Genomic DNA, 22,364 nt, shown 5'->3' on the forward strand with positions numbered 1-22,364 from the left:
TCACAAATTCACATGTATAATGACTGTATTTCAGTGGAGTGTACTAATATTATACCAATTTCAGAAGTTGTTGGCTCCATAGTTTTAACTGGTACTTTCAAGAGCCAATAACTTCACAGAGATTCTATAATAGTTATTCTTTTCATGCTCATACCATATAACAATGTAATAATATGTGTATCTAAATATAAAAGTAAATGTATATATATATGTGTATCACAAATTCTTAAAATGCAAACCAATTTATTTTTGCAGATATGTTGTTTTTTTTGTGTTGAACTTTTCCTGTCCAACTTCACTCTTTATTTTTGAGACTTTCTTGATATATTCATATATGGAAAAATCTAATTTTAACATCTTTGTGATGATTTATATTAACATTCTTTTAAACTTGCAAAACTCATGTATGTCAGTTGGTTTACAGTATGCTATATGCTAATTCAATATAAATTTTCATTTTTACTTCTTTTCTATCAAAGTTTAAAAATAAGTACAGTTTATATGGCAGTGTATTATTTCATTTAACAATCACAAGCCAAAGTTACTCATACTCCAATAGAACCTATACTTTAAAAATGTGTACATACACAATAACAGATCAATAGCAATGTAAAACTGATCTTATTAAAAAAATACTTGACAAATTGAAAAAGATAGACTATTGTAAATTCAGAAATTATTGCGAGGTTTTTGTTATTGCGAAAAATGCGACAGAATTGTAAGCGCAATGATTAAAACTTGCATTTTGAAATGTTTTATATGAATTAAACAGGATTTTTCTCAAAATCGTAATACATTGTAATTAAAATCGGCTCAAGTCTAAAATGACAAAATCACAATAATAAATGCACGCAATAATTTCTGAATTTACAGTATCATGCAGATAACATAACAAAGACAATTACTCAATAAAAATATATCATTGGTATTAGCCAATAAGTTGATTTGATAATATATTAAACATAATTACTTTGAGAATAAACTTAACAGATAACAATAAGTCAAAGACGATGTTGACTTTCATTAAGGACAAAAAGCAAAAAGACAAATTTTAGCCCTTAAAACGGATCAAAATCATTTTATTTATATATGTTGTATATATATAAATATAACAAACACAAGTTTTGTTAATTGTAAAAGATTGCTATTACAGCATTTGACATCATTGTTAGACCCATTTTATTAAACAATTCAGAATTTAAATTGATTATTTTCAGCACCAATCTAAAAAGTTTTGAGAAATATTTTGAATAGTGCTTTCTTTCTGACTTCTCTAGTTTATGTTTATGTATTTTACTTTCCATTTATACCCCTTAAGGCAGTAAAATCAGTCAAAAGCTTATGGTGAATAAAAATTACAGAATATGCACACTAAAGAGAACTACATGTATTTTAGCCGGATTTTTTGGGGGGGAAATGAGTCTTCATGCCTTTGTCCTGAGGTTTACTAACAACTAAACTTAGTATTTTAAAGAATATAAAATATAATCTTTTTTAAAAATAAATCAGATACATATATATGCATGATGGTAACAATCATAGAGGACCCAGGTTTCCAGACCTGAACCCAAGAACCATCCTCTGAACCAAACTTCAAAGGAGTTCATCCTGTTCCCAAGACAGTATATCTGTGATTTAGAGGATCCCATGCCTGTAGCTTGTTATCAATGTGTGTGACACCTACAGGGGAATTCATCTGAATTGATGCATCAGAACTATTTCAAATATCATTAGCTGTAATAAACATATCAATTTATTCGCACTTTATCACAAGACTTTATAACTTTTAACAGACAAAACCTTAATGTATTTACTTTCTTTATCAAAAGACACACCAAACAGGTATATTTTTATTTTTTTCTTAAATAAAGATTTATGTCAGATTACTGTTTCCGAACTATTTTACTTTTGATAAACCATGTTCAATATATTTAACTGTAAAATTGTAACAACTTCTTTCCAAAATTGACAGGTTCTAAAATGTCTAATACCGGTATATTATTGGTTAAATCAAAGGCAGTAACCTAATAATTATTTTTCCCTCACTTCATAAAACATGAGTTGTCTTCTATTTAGAAAAGAGGTGAAATGTTATACAACTTATTCATCTCTCATTTGGACAATGTATGAAAAATGTAACTTAATGTTATCCTAAAGTTTATGTGACTTTGTAATGTCATGAACCTCAAAACTTAAATATAAGTTATCACAAATAAAATGCCAACCTGTAACAAATTACCAAACAGAGGAAAAAGTAATTTTACTAATTACTGTACATGTAATCTTAATATGTATCATACACACCTTTGAATTGTCATACACTACAAAGTGTAATAGGCCAAGAAATCATAACGCATGTATCTGGAAAATTATAACATAACATTATTTCTTTAAATGTTCCTTCACAATCCTCTTTTAATCTTAACAATTCTTTTGAGTTTTCAATTCTTAATCAATGGTTATCAATTTATTGCCAATGTAGCAATGGAAAAAATATCAGCTAAGTACCTTCATGCATGGTAATAATTAACTCAACTTCAATTCAGATTGTAGACAAAATCATCATTGGTTTTATCTATGCCTACATAATTATAAACTCCATGCAAATCTTATATCACAGCTTCATGACATCACATTAAGAATTGTTTTATCAAATTATGAATTGAGTTTTACACTACTGGTGGTACCTTAACATTACAGGGAGACAACTCTGTAAAAAAAACTGCTGAACTTTTTTAAAACATTCTAGTATTTTAAGAAATATTAATCTTCTCAATATCAAAATTAGTTTGTTGACCTGTTTTATATCCAATAACATTTTTCCTATTTTTCCTATGTGGTTCAAGTTTTTTGAAATTTCTATATTTTTGTTAAACTTCATTTTCCCCAAAATGTTCCTGATAATTTTTGTCTTGCATTTGTGTTTTGCTTAACAATACAAAAGTGTGTATAAAACATTATTGAATACAGTTTACAGACATATTCTTAATCATCTTATATTTATTATAACCAGTATACGTTGAAAAATTTATAAATAAAGTCATGTCTAAAATAAAACCCATGGTTTATGTCATGGCAGACTGGAGAGAGGCATAGGTACAGTTAGAACGATCACAGATCTTTTCACGAGCAGAAAACTTTTCATAATCCAGGGGTTTTGCACAGAATTCACATTCCTTTGGGCAGCATCCCCCTGGCTTGAGTTCCAATCCAGAGCTTAGCCACACATCTTTGACAGCTTTAACAAAATGGTCCATCATTGGTCTGGTATGGTGGGGAGTAGGTGCCACTCTCAACCTTTCTTTTCCTTTAGCAACTGTAGGGTAGTTGATTTGCTGTACATATATATTGTGCTTGGTCATCAGTTCATTAGACAAATGTGTACATAGTGCAGGGTCCCCAACCTGAAAACAATAATAATATAGTGATTACAAAAACAGTGCATTTTATATTAATTTTTATAAAGTAAACCATTATATAAGTTTCAAAAACAAAAACACAAATATGGCAGACACAAGGCAACAACAACCACTGAAGTACTAGTTTTTGACTTGGGAAGGACAGAATATGGAAGATTAAACACATTTAAGAGAGCTCAATCCTCCCCTAAACTCGGACAGCAGGGTGACAGCCAAATAGAAGAACAAACTTTCTTTTTTAGTAAAATATCAAAAATGAGCAATTTTCCCTTTTTGATAAAGTCCCATAAAAATTGAGATGAAAACAAGGAATGTGTCAAAGAGACAACCTCTACCAAAGAGCAGAAAAATACTGAAGGGCACTTATAGGTTGTTAACACAGCAGGAAAATCCTGAGGTGGGATCCAAGTGGCTCCTAAACAAAACAGTGTACTAGTTCAGCAAAAAAAAATATTAAAGGCAAACACTATTAACGGCCTATGAAATAATTTAAGGCCAACTTAATTTTGAACATTCAGAGTAATAAATTAGCATTCCAAATATATAACTTACATGTATTGGAATGATATGACTTGGGCAGTGTATTATAGGTAAACCAGCTTCCAACAGTTTCTCACTAAGATATTTGACAGCTTCCTGATGTTTAAATCTTAGCTGTCTTCCTTCTTCACTTCTTAAAATCTAGAAAATATAACATGTATAATGAAGAAATATTATTTTACTAATAAGAGACATTTGGTTGTTGACAAGACTCCCTGCCATACATCTTGCTGATCTGTGGATCATGCTACATGTTCCAAAAATACATTGCTTCTAGAATTAACTGTTTAACCTTTAAGACATAGATTTTTTGATTTTTTTTCAATCATACATCTCATATTTTTTCAATTTTGTAAACCAGAAATAAAATATAGAAATGAGTAAAGGGAACTATAACAGAGGGCTCAGCTTGTGTAAACAAGAAAATTGTGTTTGGTTACTCAATTTCAATCAAGCTTTTACTCATGTAAAACAGAATTTTCTAATGTATTGCTAATCCATCTTCAAACAGCAAGGTGTTTTAAGTTTAGAGAGCTGAAAACATTGTTGTATAGATGTACAGGGACAGCTATGTTGAATTTAGCATTAAAGAGCTGAAAGGATTTGTGAAAGACAAATAAGCTGAGTATTTTTGACAATTAATTGTCAGGGTTCTTATAGCTATTTGATAAAACTAGAGTATACTAAGTACCTTGACAGAAGCAATGGCTCCAGACAGTGTTGTAGGAGGCAGTGATGTAGTAAATATAAATCCTGAGGCATAACTTCTGATTGTATCAATAGCTTTACTGGTGCTAGCAACGTATCCTCCTACATTTCCAAACGCTTTTCCTGCAAACAAAATAAAACTCTTTAATTGCAAAATCATAAATTGGTCTTAATAATAACCTATAAAAGTTGATATGAATTGTCATTAAGATACAACAAAATTTCTTAAATATTTGTAAGTGAACAAGTTGATCTGTCAGCTGTAACTCAAAAAGAATCTTTTAAGTATTTACAAAATCTTTTTCATAGTTTATTAAAAAAAAAAATATGGCCTGGGTCAGATGGACAGGCTGTGGAAATCACTGACCAAAGGAGGGACAGATGTAAATCAGTAACCCCCTCCTATCTGAGCAGGGATATGATAAATGGACACTTCCAAAAATATAAATGGCATTAATGGCATTGCTTACCAAGTGTTCCAGATACTATATCAATTTTATCCATGCATCCATCTCTCTCCCCTATTCCAGCTCCCTGGCGGCCATACAATCCTACAGCATGTACTTCATCAACAAATGTCAGCGCCCCATACTTATGAGCTACATCACATAGTTCATTTAATGGACACACAGCACCTACAAAACATCATCAAAATAGATTTAAAATAAAGGTCACCAAGCACATTCAAAATATTTAGATACTGCTTGTTAAAGAAACATATTGAACTAAACACTTAAACTTCTTCAAATTGTTCCTCTAACAAACAGTGTTTGGCCACTTCTATACAAAACATATTTGGTAACACTTTTGAATCATATTTTTCCCATTTTTAATCCAAGGCTAAGAATCACACACAAAGTGCAGGAAGGATCTGCCTACTAACATCTAAAATTACTAACATGGCCATTAGTGTGATATGCAGACCTGCCAACTATCCCGATTTTCGCGGTATCATCCCGATATTTACCCCTCACCCCGAATCCCGATATCGGGATCGTAAAATTAGTCAAAATCCCGATTTTCAACAAATATATATGGAACACTTTTTTTTTTTTTTTTAAAGTTGTTTTTTTAGAGACGGGATGTAAAAGCCATGCTTTGAAAGATTCTTTTCTTTATTCAAATTTTCTAGACATTTTTACCTCCTTTTTTCAGAAAAAAATTTTGTGTTTCAAAACTCCTATCAGATGACACAGAAATCTATATTATTTTTCTTACCAGACATAGAATGAACAGTCTCAAATACAACTAGCTTAGGAATGCTAATATCCACTTGTTTTAGAAGCTCTTCTAAATGTACAGGGTCATTGTGCCGGAATATATGTTTTGGTGCACGGCTATTCTTTATTCCCTGAATCATTGAGGCATGGTTACCAGAATCCGAAAATATATGAACACCTACAACAAAAAGAAGAAAATCTTACAAAAATATTATTTGATGACACCATCTATCATCTATAATTTTGTACATTGATACCAAACCTTTATTATTTTAATATTTATAATATAGTTTGTTAATCTCTATAAATCATTTAGAACATTTTTCATTTAAAACTCATTTTTCCTTTTGTCATTTATGTAAAATATTTTTCTTTTAAATAGTTTCCTTGTAAGGTTCTTATAGCATTATGGTGATATTATATTATAGAATGTATTTATAAATTTGATGCTATAGTTATATTTCAAATCCCTTTTGCCATTTGAAAAACCTGTAGTCATTTCATTGGCAATCATACCACGACTTTTTTCAAACAAATAAACTGTCCAAATGTTTTTTATTAGAAATTTGATAGCATAATCAGTATGTATATTATCAACAAAAATATTTTGTGTAACCAATAATTATATAGCATCTGTAAGGCCCATCTGGAGACTATATTTGTATTTTTACCTGGCAGCATTTTTCCTAGTGTTTCCAAAGTTGTATCATTAGCCACATAACATGATGTAAATACAAGAGCAGCCTCTTTTTGATGTAAACCAGCTAGCTCTGCTTCCAAATCCTCATGTAGGGGTGAATTACCGGATATATTGCGTGTCCCTCCTGCCCCAGCTCCGTGACAGAACAAGGCATCACTGAAAGATAGATAAACTTTAATACTCATCTTTAACACTGACTGTCATTATGTGTATAATAGCTATGAGAAAAAAAATATGCAAAACTTTATAAAAAAAATATGAAGAAATTACATCCATTGATAAAATAAATCATTGTTACCGGAATAATTGCAATTTCATTTTAATTATTGATGATTGGTGTAAATTAAAAAAAAATATCATAATTTGAATAACAGTTTTCTGGATTTTGAAAACTGTGGATTCATTTATTTTCATGGGCACCAATTTTCGTGGATTGAGGAAAACTTGCATATTCATGAATATTTTTTTGTAGTTATGATAAAGTCTGCATACATTCCTTAAGAAAACTAGTATTTCGCTGAACATTTAAATTCATGGTTCTCCTGTATCCAAGAATCCACAAAAATTTGTATCCAATGAATATTTATGAATCCACAGTACTGAAGTACAAAGGAATGGTGCCAAAATTCCCTAATATTATATACAAGTAAATATGACTTTGAACTGTCCTCTAATGGTATGTTGTATTACCTAACAGCCTTGGTAACGTTAGGATGCCAACTCATACCAAGATAGTCATTACTACACCATACTGTGATATCTCGTTTCTGGCCAGAGTACTCTTCTGCAAACGGAAACTGTGTACCTTTACGAGTGACTTTCTTAAATACTCTGTAAGTATGGTCTTGTTTTTTCTTTTCCACTTGCTCACCAAAAAAGCTTTCATAGTCAAACGTGACATCCTCAGTTTGTGCTGGAAAGAGAACGATACACTGAATTGTGTGGAGATATGAACATGATGAATGAATGGTCATAAATGATTAGATGGCGGCTTTCCAGTGTGAAATTGTGCCATAAAAAGTACTTAAGAGTTTTTATTTTTTTTAACTTTAGTTGTGAGCTTTATCATTAAGAGTCAGATGCAGGTATTTGATGAATTAAATATGATTTGGAATGAGTAACTTAAGTTAAATCAGTTGTCCCCAGTAGTGGTAGTTTATGTTACTTTTACTCTTGACCCCAACATTGACACGATTCCTGTCTTGGAATCTAATCAGTCAGGCAATAAACATGCCACTGTATGAGGGAATGCTCAAAGTATTACTATAAATAGTACAAGAATTTCATTGGAGAAGACATTAGAGAAAAACATATAAATAATGACATGCTACATGTTGTGTTTGAACTTCGTGTCCTATTTATTGACCCAGTTATATATCAATTCATTTTCAAGGAATGCAGATGTAACATTTCTTCTGAAAGTTCATTTAGGTCAAAGCTGTCCAATAGTTACTTTAAAGGTTTTAAAGACAAAAACACAATATACACTGAAAGATACGTTAACCGATAGACATCATTAACTACACATTATTCTCTGCTAAGCTTTATACTCACCCCATGATGTTTCTGCAAAAGATGTTTTTTTCAACATATCCAAAACTTGTTCAACTTTCAAGCCAGATGCATAATCTATCTTTGGAGCTCCAATTTGCTTCTTAGAAGTTTTTTCATCTGTTTTCTTCTGTGTTTTTACTGGTTTACTGTCTGGTGTTGGTGACATTTCCCTTACATAGTCTCTACTGGTTTCTTTATCAACATCTGAATGTATAAGAAGATGATACAAAATTTGACTAAAAGTTGTGTGTATATGTATGTATATACTGTAGCAACCCAATGGTGCACAAAATAAAACAAAGGACATCTGACGATTTTTAGAGTTTCTTCAGGGACTAAAAGTATAACTTATCATAGAGAAATCTTTAATCCCTTTCCTCCTCAAATTAGCCGACAGTTAAGCAATATTTTCAAATGGTATTTCAGTAATAAAGCCACAAGAGGATAAAATAATGTAATGGAACATGACTGGATGGACCCATGAACATATTTCAGTCCAAGAAGCCACAATTAAAATATCTCCATAGAATCGTAACAGCCATACAGTCAATAATTACCCATCATCTGTATACTTTCTACTTTCATCTCTGGCTTTGGTGTTTCCTTGATCATTTTATGAGACATAAATGGGCATTGTTTCATCTGATCAGCACTTATTTCTGAAAATAAAAACATAACATGTTGAAGGCCTATTTTGTGACTTGATTTGAAGAACAGCAATTGAAGTGCTGTTCCTTTGCTTTTTGTGTATTTTGTATGTATGTTCTGATAATTTATTTCATGGATTGATACTCCATAACCTTTCTTTTCTCTTATAATACTATGCTAAAGTAAAATTATATTTTATAATTGTTTTTCATGCAGTTGTATAATTTTGAGCACTTTTGATATTATGATAAGCAATTGCATGAAACAATGATTAAAAATCTGTATCTTGTTTTGCTGATTGATCTGAAATAATGGTGTACTTGATTGATCAATGAGGGGGAGGAGGGGTCCTGATCCCGAAATTCTGGGCTTAAAAACACGAAATCCAGAAATCCAGGCTTAAAAACACAAAATCCTGAGGTCCCGAAATTTGATAAAAAAGAATTCCTTGATCCCGAAAGGGTCAATCCCAAAATCCCGAGCTTAAAAACACCCAATCCCGGAGTCCTGATAAAGGTCCTATTCCCCCTCATCAAAGAAAAAGAATCATTTAAAGCTAAAGCTAACAAATTTGTTTATTATTTATTGGTTTGTACAAAAAAGAAGCAGTTAGATTTCTCATTTTTTCATTCATTTTTAGACCTATTATAGCTTACTATGTGGTATTGGTTTTTACTTATCATTGAAGGCTGTATGGTGACTTATTGTTGTTTGCTTCTATGGCATAAGGTCTTTCGTGACGAAATATTTCATTGGTATTCTAACAATATTTTCATATTTTATATGACAATAATATGATAACAGTATCTTAAATTAAGATACTGTTATCATATTATTGTCATTTTCAATTAAAATTTTAAAGACCAACAAGGTCAGTAGCATATGATATAGTTTACCTTTTGTCTGCGATGTTGTTCCCACAGACATATATCTCATTGCATGTGCCATAATTGGACATCTTTCTGCATAATTCATCAGCTGTGGGGCAGCTGTCTTTACTTGGCATACTGGTATTCGACTGAGAAATGGACATCTTAATGTCATGGTTTCTGGTTTAAATCTAAAATATATAAATAACTCAAATATCAAATACATTGAAACATAATAGACAAGAAAGCAGATCTTAACTATTACAAAATCTAAATATATATTTATGACAAAGAATATTTGCAGCCTAAATAAGCTTTCAAAAGATATTTGTCCTAAGAAAATGTTGTGACCATGGCCAACCCCAAAAATATATGATTCAACTCAATGTCCTCTAGAATCTTTATAAATGTACCGGTAAATCGATTTTAACATCTTCTCTGGACCACAGTACTGATATAGTTATATGGACTGTAGTTTTGTTATAAAATGTTTATAGATTTGTGGACTGAAGTTTTGTTACAATATACATGTACATACATAAAAAAAGTTTCAACATAATTTTCAAACAGAAAAATTTATAACATCAATTATATGTAGGTGGTTGTTAAACATGTTACAATCTAATGTTTCAACAACCTGTTAACTTCAACATTTTCCTATAATCATGCATGTAATTACAACATGTACAATGTCAAACTATGTCACATGTAAACACAGAAATTTGTGTTAATCAAACTGCTAACACAGAGATTACATATCCTTTGCCTTGCAGCAAAACCCAAAACAGAAGTTTGGTGAACTTAGAGATACTATATATGCTTTTATGTTCTATTTATAGTAACAATGGCCATGTTTTTTCATCAGTAGTGTTTTCTTATATACATGTAGTTTTGATTTCAAACACCCTAATGAAAGATCCTGATATTTTTTTTAAATGACCAGTTTAAGTTTATAAGTATAATGGGTTTTTTAGTTCGGCACACATATAACAAGAAAAGTGAACAGACTGAATGAGATGTCAACGACTATCCCCAGAAACCTCATGGCCTTTTTGAACTCAAACAGAGCTATTAAGAATAATCTGTATGTGTTATATTTTCTGACATCTTTCAAATTCAATTAAGAAAATATAAAGCAGAACTTTTGAAAGACATGTTTACTTATCATGCTTATTAGTAATGTCCAAATATTCAAGTTATTTTCAGTTTAAACTATTTAATAAATACTTTACAATATAGAATGATTTTTTATTTTGATTCAATTTCTTTCATCAAGTAATGTAGAAAGCTGCCATTCTATTAAACATTGACCTAATTTATAATTTAAACTGCCTCACATTTTAATCAAATGTTCATTTAAATAAATCTACATTTAATTTTCAGTTTAAAACCATAAACATTTCACTTAAAACTTATTGCCATCCAGGAAGTGTTCAATGAGGTCAACCAGACTAGTAGTTATTCAAATATTTAATCTTATCATAAAATATTACTAAACTACATCATTTACATTTTGTATGTAATTTCAAATTATCCTTTTGAGGATAACTTTGGAAAAATTTTGTTTATTCACAAATTTGGGAATTTTAAATCCATCATCAGGAAATCATTCCTACAACTATAATACTTAGATATAACTAAAGGAAAGGGGCTTGAATTACAAAACAAACATGGGGAACATGTCCATGGCACACAGATGACCCCCCCCCCCCCCCAAAAAAAAAATAAACACAAAAAAACACTGGCATATAACATTATAAAGGGACATAACTCAAGAACTGAAACATAAAATTCCAGCTATATCTCCACTTATAAAGGGACATAACTCTAGAAAATTCAAATTTGATCTTCGTTTGTTGGTAATAAGCATTGCGTACAAAAATGTATATAAGATTCATAACATTTGAATAAAGCAAGTTTAAGGATGATAACAGAAACCAATTTTTGGATGTACGTATCGAATAGGGGCATAAAAATGATAAAATTATTGGTTTGATTACTCAAATGTTATTTAATATCAAATAGAGAATTTGGGACAAAGAGTTCAATTCAATCAAAACCAGCAGTTTCAAATTAAACTCTTATTATTTAAGGTTCAATCTAAGGAACATTCAGTGTATTAGGCATCAACATTACAAAGTATGCTACCTACTCTTTAAAACAATGATTTTTGTCTGAATGACAGTCAAAGAGGGATTAAAATATCACAAGTTTCTGTTGGCTATTTAGGTTTCAAAATTTGTACCTCATATTGATACTAGCATTGTTCATTGATAAATGCTGTTCAGGGAAATTACTTCATACTTGACTGATCCAGAAATAGAATTGTTCAAGAAATCTTGATATTATTATTTATATTCTGGACCATCAATTTGGAAAAATCTTGTCTATGTTCATTTTTTTTAGAAATATTGTACTTTCAAATACATGTACAAAATAACATATTATTATTGAAATAAACCAGTTGATAACAATGTAAATGTTAATATTACTTTTTCTATCATGTTTATATTTTCATCACAATGAATGCATTCTATGTGTTGTTGTATTGATTAACCATGTTAACATATATACTTTTATATTTTTATATATATATATATGACAAGTTTAATTTTCTGTTTTTTTAAAAAGATTACTATTTTTAAGATGAGGGCAGCTGGCCATGGGAAGCTTAGTTGTATAAAAACTTGCAGTGCAGTGCAATTTGTATAAAATAAAAGATTACTTTTTTTCGTTGCCGCTGTTATGAAGCCGAATGGTTTGAAGTGTCCAGGGGGGAGAATTTCAAAATTAATAAATTAAACAATAAATGGCTTCTGACTGTTATATTTTCCAACCGGAACAAAGTAGCAATTATGAATAAATAACCCTGCCAAAAACTAACATGTATCATAACCATGATAACTGTCAAAGATGTCATGCAAACAAGAATGTTTAAAGGCTGAATGAGGGATGCCAGAAAATGGCATTAGCATTCAATATTGCTTGATTATATTTCTTTATACTGCAATGTGGTAAAAAACATTTCACTTTAAAATACATAACTCCATTATGTTTTTCTTAGGAGTTTAAATGCAGTCATGAACTTCATTTGTCTGATGAAAAATAAAATCATCAAAGGAAAAAAAACAAAACAAAAATAAAATGGAACAGTAAGTATTGAACAAAGGATGGCTTATTAATAATAAAATATTTACATCCTGCAATCTCATTCAATCATTTTTCTTTTCCCTAAATCCTGAATGTTTTAACAAAAGATGTTTGTTCAGACCATATTACAAACACTCTCCTCATATATATAGTACTTTAAATCTAGTCAGTTCATTATAATTTACCAACTTTAAACATTTTTACATCACCTATACATCTATGACATGCATGAATTTAATGGTTCAAAAACTAGAATTTCAAAGTTTTTAATCTAAAGTTGTAAGGTGACAAACTATTGTTATCATTTGAATACCCCTGGTACATGTATAATAATTGTGTCCTAAACAAAATAAAGGTAAAAGGACATATTTGTATATGCATTTCTTTTCTTACCTATAACATCTATAAACCTATCATAACTATATGCCTTCAGTGATAAAATGTTACAAAATCCATTTCTATTATGGTTCAACTTAACATATATGCCTTATATTAGTTAAGACTTACCTAATAAAAATATATGATAATACAAAACACTTCCCACTAAATTTTCTTACTGAACTTATAAGTATATTGATAAATGATTAAATTTCTCATTATCATATATAATAACCAATAAATCAAAATAAATAGCAAGTTACCATAGTAACTTAGGCATTTACTGATTAATTAAACGACAAATAATTGCTCTATATGCAAACTGCTAGAGGCTGAAGGGACATGCAAATATATGCACAGTTTTCATGGTTATTATGATTGAGTGGTGCTTGTTTAAATGATGAAGTGCATAGAAAAAAGATGAGTTGTTTTAAAAAAAAAAACTCGTGAACAATAATAACAAAAGATTTCTGTTATTTTGTTATACAACCATGACAACTCTGATACCATATAAAATCATTACATGTTGTTTTATAAGTCTGACCCTTGAAAGTGTATTCAAACAGAATAATCCAATAATTTATAACTTACATCTTAAGTTTATATTGCAAGTCATTATAATAAATTTTATTTTAAGTTGCTGATATTTACAATAAAATATCATAGGTTATGACATTTCAAGAAATAAAGAAAATTGAATAAAACAAGAAAAGTTAGAACAATACCTAAGATTGCCATGTACATGTATTATCAAACAAAATAGCATACATTTTGTACATGTATATCTTTCTCATTACTTTTTAAACAACTTTTTCAAGTTAAAAGTAAACATGGTTCTTTTGTCTTAATCCTTTCTAATTTTGTTTTCACCATACATGTATATGAGTTTCAAAAAATAATGAACAAACAAAATGTACAATGATCTTCAAAAAACTGGTTTAAGATGTTGAAAGTTTAATAAATTAAGTCCCAGAAAGAGATTTATTGTTAGGATGGTTCATACTGCTTTTATGTTTTTTAGAGTACAAATATAACATGTATAATGTCAAAAAACATGAAAATCTGAACAGCTTTTTGAAAGGGGCTGTATTGCAGATAATATTCATTTGAATGTTTTTCTTATTTTCTAAGAAATTAATCTTTTAATATTCATACATTTACATTAAAATTTGTCTTTCTATGAAACTTGATATTTAAAGGAAAAAGGTTTTGACAACTGATAATCAGATTTATATAATGATTATGTTTGTTTAATTTCAGAATTTATTTCCATGATGCAGAAGTCTGAAATACATAAATATAAGTGTGATAAAATTAGTTGAAAATAAAAAGAACTTAATTTCTTTTCCTTACATTTTACACTGTCATTATACATGTTATAATATCTTATTGATATAGATGACCTCAAATTGTTTAATTTCATAACTCAATTTAAAAATATAAAACTAACAAAGTAATTATGAAATAAATTTTGAATTATGCAAGTATTAAAAATTCAATACTATTGTTTACATAACTAAAATTTATACATGTAGTAATTTTAAAAAGTCACTATATAGATAATACTCAGTCCTACTTAGATTAGAATTATTATAACTATGTACTAAATATTATCAAATAATAAGAACCTTCTCTTACCTGTCAAATTGATGATGTGGCAATACTATACATGTACATTAAAGTTATAAACAATGTTAATTCACCTGTGTCTTTAGATCAAAGTCCTTTCTATAAGTGCAAGAGTTTTTAAGACATACGTCAATGTCAACATATGATATATTGTGATTGGACGAAATCAGTAAAGTGTGGAAATGAAAGATGTTTTATTTTAAAGGTAAAACTGTATATCTGTCACGATTTCCTGATTTAAATCCTATTTCTTTGTATAGCTAATTGATGTAATATAAGAAATGTAAGCAATGGAGTTCAATACAAGAACATGTAGGTTATAAATATTTAGTATCCTAGTTACAAAGGAAGTCATTAACTTTAATTCAGTGACTTTTAAAAATAAACTGGAATAATTTTGAAGAAATCATATAGTTTATTTTCTGGTCTTAAAACATGTGAAAAGGGGTTAGTCATGCATGGCTAATTAAGGATTTTCGATTTTGTAGATTTTTAAACATCTGTAGGCCGGCTGTCAGATCCTAAGTCTATGCCAAATTTACAAATATCCAGGAAAATTGTGATTTTAGAGCTACAAATGTATAACCCATTAAGGACAGTTTTGACTTGTTTGTAGATCTTTCCTTGCTGATCATATTTGTCCCTTTAACAGTTATTCTATAGTTATCTAACATTAAAACCACTTGACTTGTTTGTAGATTATGCCTGCTGAACACTCCTGTCTTTTACAGTTTATTTCCTGTAATCTAACAAAGTCAGCTATAAAAGCTAGCCCAAAACTAACACTTTTGTAGATCTGCTCTGCCATGCCTGCTGATAATTTTTACTGTTCATGCTGTTTGAAATTTCTCTTTATCATTTGCATTTTCAAAAGGCAAATTTTATGGGTTTTCATTACTTATGTAAGAACAGTTTTCAATTTTATAATGGTTAATATACAAAGAATGTAGGACAAAAAGTCACGCTAATATAATATGTCCCATAAACAAACATGTAATAAACACATTTTGATAGCAAGACAAGTCACCACCTCTTAATTTTACCAGAAAAACCTGGTCTGATTTTCTTCCAAATATAGCTTTTAGATATTATTCATCATTGCATACCCCAAGGGTTTTTGAAGCTACTGGATGATAGTCAATATTGCTTGCACCATATGGCTAAATAATTGGAATGTTAATAACAATCAAATCTACATGTACTTATAGATTATCGTTGATCATCTCAATGAGATTATATTTTCTTGCTTGAGCTGGGACGGAGAAAGTATGAAAAGCAATCGAGTTGAGATGACCAATGATAATCTGTTTATCGCTATTTTACCTATGAGGACGATGTCAGTTTCATGTAAAATTCCTTAGCAACACAACATGCCTCCTTAGTTTCTAGCAATAATTTTCCGTCTCAAGTGAGTAGCATTATATGAAAAATTATCACACAAAAAATCAAAGGAAAAAATGCACAATATAGCGATAAATGTATTTACAGGTTTATTTAGAACTTTAGAAATCAAACGATCACCATCTACAAACACAATCTGTGCTCCTTTGATAATCATTGCAAAAAACATATAATGTCTACTTGAAATATTGATCATGTTGATAATTTCACAACTTAAAAATCAATTATATGTTTTGACTACATGTGTATACATGTATCATGTATACCTTGAATCACAATCAAGTTTGGTTTAGGTATTTTATTGCAAATATTTGTTTCTCATTTCTTTATCATATTGAACATATAGATATATCTATATATATGTTACAGTAAATAGGTGAAATTAGGAATTACATGTAATTACTAAACATTTCAGTAAATACCTGTAATTACTAGCTTATTTAGTAATTACATGTATTTACTAGTTGTTTCAGTGATTACTTGTAATTACTGATTTTTTTTGTCATTTTTACAGCTATTTACTAACTTGATGTTTTTGTTTTAAAATTAAAAAGATAACTCAAGATACCAAATAAGAAAGTAAAGGGGTATATATTGAAGAATGTAGGAATATAAGGCACATCAAAAGTGCATACTCTTTATTAGTGTTTGTGAATTGAAACTGGAAAATGGTTGTTTTATAGGTCTTGAAACTCCGTAAATATATGCATGCAAGACAATGATATAAATCCTAAATTGATTTTCATAATTTTGTTAAACTAAAATCTCAATCATGCACTGTGGTTTAAAACTTTGAAATAACTTTCTCCAAATATGTTGGATTTCTATCAAACTTGGACAGAAGCTCATAAGATAATATCCGAAAGTAAAGATTGTAAAAAAATCCTTTTTTTCCTTTATTACTTGTAAACATGATAAATGGACTAGTTTTTCCCCAGTTAACATTTATACATACACTCTGCAGTTAAAGTTTTTAAAACATTAGATTTTATAAACCATCCTGGTTTTTTACCCAATTTTGACAGAAGCTTCTTATAGTACTAGTCAAAAGATAGTATCTAGAGGAAAATTTTAATATTTTTTCCTCATTTTTGTTGAGCCTACGATTAACAGCAAAAGTAGCGAGACTATTTTTTCTGCAAAACCATTACAATTTTAATAGCTTAATACATCGATAGCCCATCTTCAGCTAGGGTTTGAATTGAAGGTCACATGAATACGTATTCTATGAGGTCCAAATATTCACTCGCAAGTGCACAATTCAACATCCTTGTCTCTCAGCTAATTTAACAAAATAGAACTAGATTGGCTACTAACAGTGAATTATAATGTCACTATATCATTTTTAATAATGATTTAACAACAAAAAAATATATATTTAATTTTTTTATCTCTCGAAGCTAATGCACATAACAGCTCATTTTAGTTCTTAATCTTCACAACGTTATCTGATCTTTATAAGGTAATAAGTCCAAATATTCTTCAAACTCAAAGTTTTTTTGAAAAAAGTTAAAAACTTAATGCTTTGGGAGAATTTTCCATTTCTGATTTCCATGTCTGCTGAAATTGGTCAAAATTTATCTGTATAATGCTCAACTTTAACCATTTTGGATTAAAACGTAAGTTACTCTGTTAACCAAATATTTGAAAGTCCATACTTATTCAAGATATTTTGAATACAAATCAACCATTCAATATTTTAAGAGTACTAACTGATCTTCTAGTTATTATTACCTTAACTTTTGATCACCTGACCATAATACAAAATTGTTTAAGCAGTCAGTAAATAGGTGTAAAAATTCATTTTAAAGTTAGTAATTACTGGTAATAACTGGGTTGTTTCAGGAATTACTTGTATTAACTAAGTGCACCGGGAATTACCTGTAATTCCTAAATTTTAGTAATTACATGTAATTCCTAATTTCACCTATTTACTGTAACATATATATACATTGATATACAAATGTAGGTGTATGTATGTATAAAAAAACATGATTTGCAAAATTGTTTGAGGCCACAATTAAAAGAATGTCTGTTTCCCCAAACCCCTACCCACATTTTTGTAGGTGGGTAGGTAGGTAGGTTTTTTTTGTTTTTTTTTTTTATCTTGATATTTTTTTTAATATCCAACAGAGCAAAACAAATCGATTATGTGTATGTCTGGCATATATAGCCATCTGTAGCAACTTAAATGTACGTGTTAAATTGTCTAAATGTTTGTAGCTCTCTGTGTCAGGTGTCAACTTGACATTAATTTTATTTGATTTTATTTGGATTTGTATTTCAGAATTGTTCATGACTGTGATTTTTTTCCCTCTTTGACAGTGAGTCTGACTACTAAGTAGCAAACTGTTTTAAATATATATATGCATGTACTGTAGTTGTTCAACCTGAAGAATGTTCCATCAAACAATTTACCCTCTGACAGCTCAGGACTCAAGATTTTGCTTCTGACATTGAGGAAATCACCAATATTAATAAAAATCAAATTTTCTTGCTTTCCTCTGAATTTCTTATTGTTACATCTAAAACAACGACAACCATGCCCAATGTCTTTACATAGAAAGAAAACATCTTTTTGGAGATCATTGGAAAAGATGCATATTGTCTACATTTGAGAAACAGATTCCAGTGTTCTCCCCAGGATTTTTGGATAGCGCTGTGGTAAGCGCGTGATTTTCCACAATTCTCAGTAACTTTGTCGCGTCGCGCAGTTGGTTTGTTATTGATTTTTAGAGGTTGTGTTTGATAATTCTATATTAAAACAATTGAATATATGTGCCACCAGATAAGTTCTTCAATCTTCAATCTTTGTCGTGATGACAGAGTAATTTCTCTTGTAAATTATCCTCTCTTGTAAAATAATTATCACAAATGTAGTTTCTCCTTTGTACTTATATATTGTAAGTGGCGCTTTAAAAATATTATAGAATTATTGTATGAAGTGAAATGAATTTAAAAAATGGTTTATTAGGTTATTGAAATGGCATGAAAAATTAAAAATATAAAAGTTTAAAGAAATTTGTATCAAATTATCCACTAAAACGGTTTGTTTCCTCTATGTACTCCGCTAATAGTTGATTGATATTTTCTGCATTTGGCAAATTGATTGTTAATAAATTATCTAGATCTGTTGGAATTTGTCCTGTTATGAAGTATATTTGATGAAATAATTTGTCTCTGGCATCTGAATACAGGTCACATTCAAAAAGGTAGTGTTGTACATTTTCTTTTTGTTTTTTCAAGATTTGACAATACTTCTTTTAGGTCTTTCCCTCCCAAATTATCTCCCTTACTGGCTGACATAACTTCCTGTTTACATTTGTGGCCTTATAAGCATTAAATACTATTCCTAATCCAAGCCATCCTCTGTTTACATTAAATTTAAAGCAATATTTAAACAATATATATTGATGATTGGTTGACAAATATCGATATTTCATATATATCTACACAAAATTCTCGTTTCGTCTTATTCCCTTATCCATTTGACAAAGAGCCACGGATGGACAAGTAATCGTAATATACGGGCTTATAATGAATCCCTTGATAACATGGTTGCCTCCTTCAAACAATGCAGGTTTGACAGTTCGGTAGTAAACGCGAAAAAGTAATGATATAGTCATAAATGGTTCAATCAATGGTCGAGACCACGTTGTCAGCTGGTCAGAGAAGGGGGTAACACTTCCCTTATATTTTTTAGAAATGAACTTTTCAGCACCTGAGACATTCATTAAATGTCTCTGTCCATTCCTTTTTTAAGTTTCGGTATCTTTTAAAAGCGAAAAATTGGAGGAAGGAAATGTTAATTTGGCAGTAAAAGTTTGGAAATGGCGCCATTTTGATCATTTGTTGAACTGGTCCCTACGATATTTGACATCGTTGGGTGAATTAACGATCTCTCGGATAAATAAACCAGTCGATCACGTGATCGGAATGTGTACAAAATAATACATGATGTTAGAAATTAAAAAACAATACCGCTGATTTTTGGTCACCATAAAATGATCATCGGCACCGGAAACAACCCGGAAAAATTTCCGGAAATAAAAAAAAAATGTTGCAAAAAAACGGAATAAAAACTTTTGAGTCGGCGGGATTTCTCTGAGTCGGTCGGGCGAGGGGAAACAAACCATATTTTTATTTTGGCCTGAGACCCAAAGTTCTGAACAAAAATGTCTGAAACAAAGAGAAATTCTATTTGAACAGGGTATTTGGATGTCAATCAATAAAGTTTACTTTAATTATTGCCTGTGGGGAAGTTCTCAAACCTCTTTTACAACTGTACTCAGAGTAAAGTTTGAGATAAAAAATGCAGCAATTTCAGCCAAAGGCAAAGGGTCCACATTACCAACAAGAGAAAGTCATATAACATTCATGGCCACGTCTTAGAGGAAGTTGAATCCACAAAATAACTGGGAGCCAATGCAACATCAACCACAAAAACTAAACTAGTGTACAAATATGTTGAAGATCAAGTAGGAAGAAAACACTAGGGCTCTTTTGCAGAGAAATATTTACAATTGAAAGACCAAGGAACTCTGCTTCAAGACCCTTATAAGTGAGGCCACAGATGGACATAATAGGGTATGCTATCATCATTTGGGATTCACACACTGCAAACAACATTCATAACATGGAAACGGTACAAAGTAGGGCAGCAAGATATGTTACTGGTGACTATATTTTGTAACATCGAATCATCAGTGTAACAAACCTAGTTTTACACAAGCTGAAATGGTAAACCCTGCAGAACACAGCGCTATGGACATACAGTCATAATGTCAAATGTAGTTCGAGATTACTGTGACGTCCAACGGCTGTTTTGCCAGACTAGCTGGGGCCATGGGACATCAGAGCTCGTCCCATATCAAAAAGTGGATATTTGCCCACCCAAAATAGATGAGCTGCTTCGTCACTTCTGGTGCCAACTGACGTCCTTTGAATTATATAAATCAGGCATCAATCTCTTCATTTATGAAAGTTTCACCTACCTGCCAACCTTTATTCCATCGATATTGGCATTTTGACTTTCACTTTCAAATGGACATCAAGTTACGAGAGAGTTCGTGGTCTCAAGACTCAAAATATGCAAATATTTATATTTTTTATATTTTTTCATCTCCTTTGAAGGAGATCGATGTTTAACATTTAGTAGCCAACCATGATTTTTCACCTTCTTCACCGGAGATTGGTATGAGGCATTTACATTGTAGTAACGACCACTTAACAATCGCTAGCTCTCAGACATTTAGATAACTTGCATCGTAAATGAACAAGGTGTTACATTATGGTCATTTGCATAAATCATCACTGTTTTCTCGTGGTCACGTGATAATCTTTAAAAATGAAAGGCAAAATGACAAAATAAATGGGTCACTGTGAAAACTGAGAAAATGAAGTTTGGCAGGTAGGTGAAACTTACATAAATGAGGAGATAAATGAAAATTGAACAGATTGATGCCCGATTTATGTAATTCCAAGGCCATCAGTCGGCACCAGAAGAGACAAAGCAGCACATCTATTTTGAGTGGGCAAATATCAACTATTTGATATGGGACGAGCTCTGACGTACAACAGCCCCAGCTTGTCTGGCAAAACAGCCATTGGGAGTCAGAGTAATATCGGACTTTGTCAAATGATGTACCGCATAGTTATAAATCCCCTGGTTGCAATAGATCTTGCTTAATTACATCAGCAGCAAACTTAAGAGGACACAAGATTTTTTGTTCATTTAGAAAAACGCATCTGTAGTAGTAGATAATACAGTACATGCACTGCCCTTATGGTCGCGATATGGAACGTCTCGTCTCTCGAACAGTTTTACTGTTATCAGATCTCTATTCATATATAGGCAAAACACGTATTACACTTAAACCATGTGATATATATAAAAGTGAATTGTTGGAAGGGAGTGTTTTTCTGTAAAATAAACATATAATTTTACACTATACTGTCATACCTGTCTTTCGTAATGTACTGTATGGTGTTTACTTTTCCTGAATGGTGACCTTGACCTTTTAAAAAGATATCCTGAATTGACGATAACTCGTCACCAATTAGTTCGGACCATGTCGTCTCTTTTACAAATAACATCATCATAAATGCCGAACTCAACAAAGATGACGAATAGTATTAATAATACTTT

General features: G+C 30.5%; 2 protein-coding genes across 6 annotated transcripts in view; one reads left to right on the forward strand and one right to left on the reverse strand.

The window, feature by feature from the left end:
• Positions 1-2,751: 2,751 nt before the first annotated feature.
• LOC134687586 (5-aminolevulinate synthase, erythroid-specific, mitochondrial-like) lies at positions 2,752-22,272 on the reverse strand. Of its 4 annotated transcripts, none has more exons than XM_063547997.1 (11): positions 22,179-22,272; positions 9,686-9,849; positions 8,699-8,800; positions 8,142-8,345; positions 7,278-7,500; positions 6,559-6,743; positions 5,886-6,065; positions 5,138-5,302; positions 4,651-4,790; positions 3,972-4,100; positions 2,752-3,404 (listed from the first exon to the last, which is right to left on the reverse strand). In XM_063547997.1, the coding sequence occupies exons 2-11, from the start codon at positions 9,831-9,833 to the stop codon at positions 3,066-3,068; spliced, it is 1,815 nt and encodes a 604-aa protein (XP_063404067.1). In that variant the 5' UTR covers positions 9,834-9,849; positions 22,179-22,272; the 3' UTR covers positions 2,752-3,065. The 4 variants fall into 4 exon arrangements, with proteins under 4 accessions (XP_063404067.1, XP_063404066.1, XP_063404069.1 ...); XM_063547996.1 differs by lacking the exon at positions 22,179-22,272 and adding an exon at positions 14,825-14,944; XM_063547999.1 differs by lacking the exon at positions 22,179-22,272 and adding an exon at positions 14,890-14,910.
• Positions 14,897-22,364, forward strand: part of LOC134687587 (serum paraoxonase/arylesterase 1-like) — a 117,674-nt gene continuing 110,206 nt past the window's right edge. The window contains exon 1 of one of the 2 annotated variants that reach the window (XM_063548001.1): positions 14,897-15,020. The gene's annotated coding sequence lies outside the window, so the exon portion shown is untranslated. The remainder of the gene's footprint in view (positions 15,021-22,364) is intronic. The other variant, XM_063548002.1, reaches the window with a different exon arrangement.

This window comes from Mytilus trossulus, chromosome 10, assembly GCF_036588685.1.
Source record: "Mytilus trossulus isolate FHL-02 chromosome 10, PNRI_Mtr1.1.1.hap1, whole genome shotgun sequence".
Taxonomy (NCBI): domain Eukaryota; kingdom Metazoa; phylum Mollusca; class Bivalvia; order Mytilida; family Mytilidae; genus Mytilus; species Mytilus trossulus.

Excerpts from the sequence above, each read along its gene's own strand:
- LOC134687586 (XM_063547997.1), bottom strand. The coding sequence starts at position 9,833 with ATGACATTAAGATGTCCATTTCTCAGTCGAATACCAGTATGCCAAGTA. Across the intron at positions 4,791-5,137 it reads TATAGTATCTGGAACACTTG|GAAAAGCGTTTGGAAATGTA; the intron begins GTAAGCAATGCC and ends TTTTGTTTGCAG. Across the intron at positions 4,101-4,650 it reads GAGCCATTGCTTCTGTCAAG|ATTTTAAGAAGTGAAGAAGG; the intron begins GTACTTAGTATA and ends TATATTTTCTAG.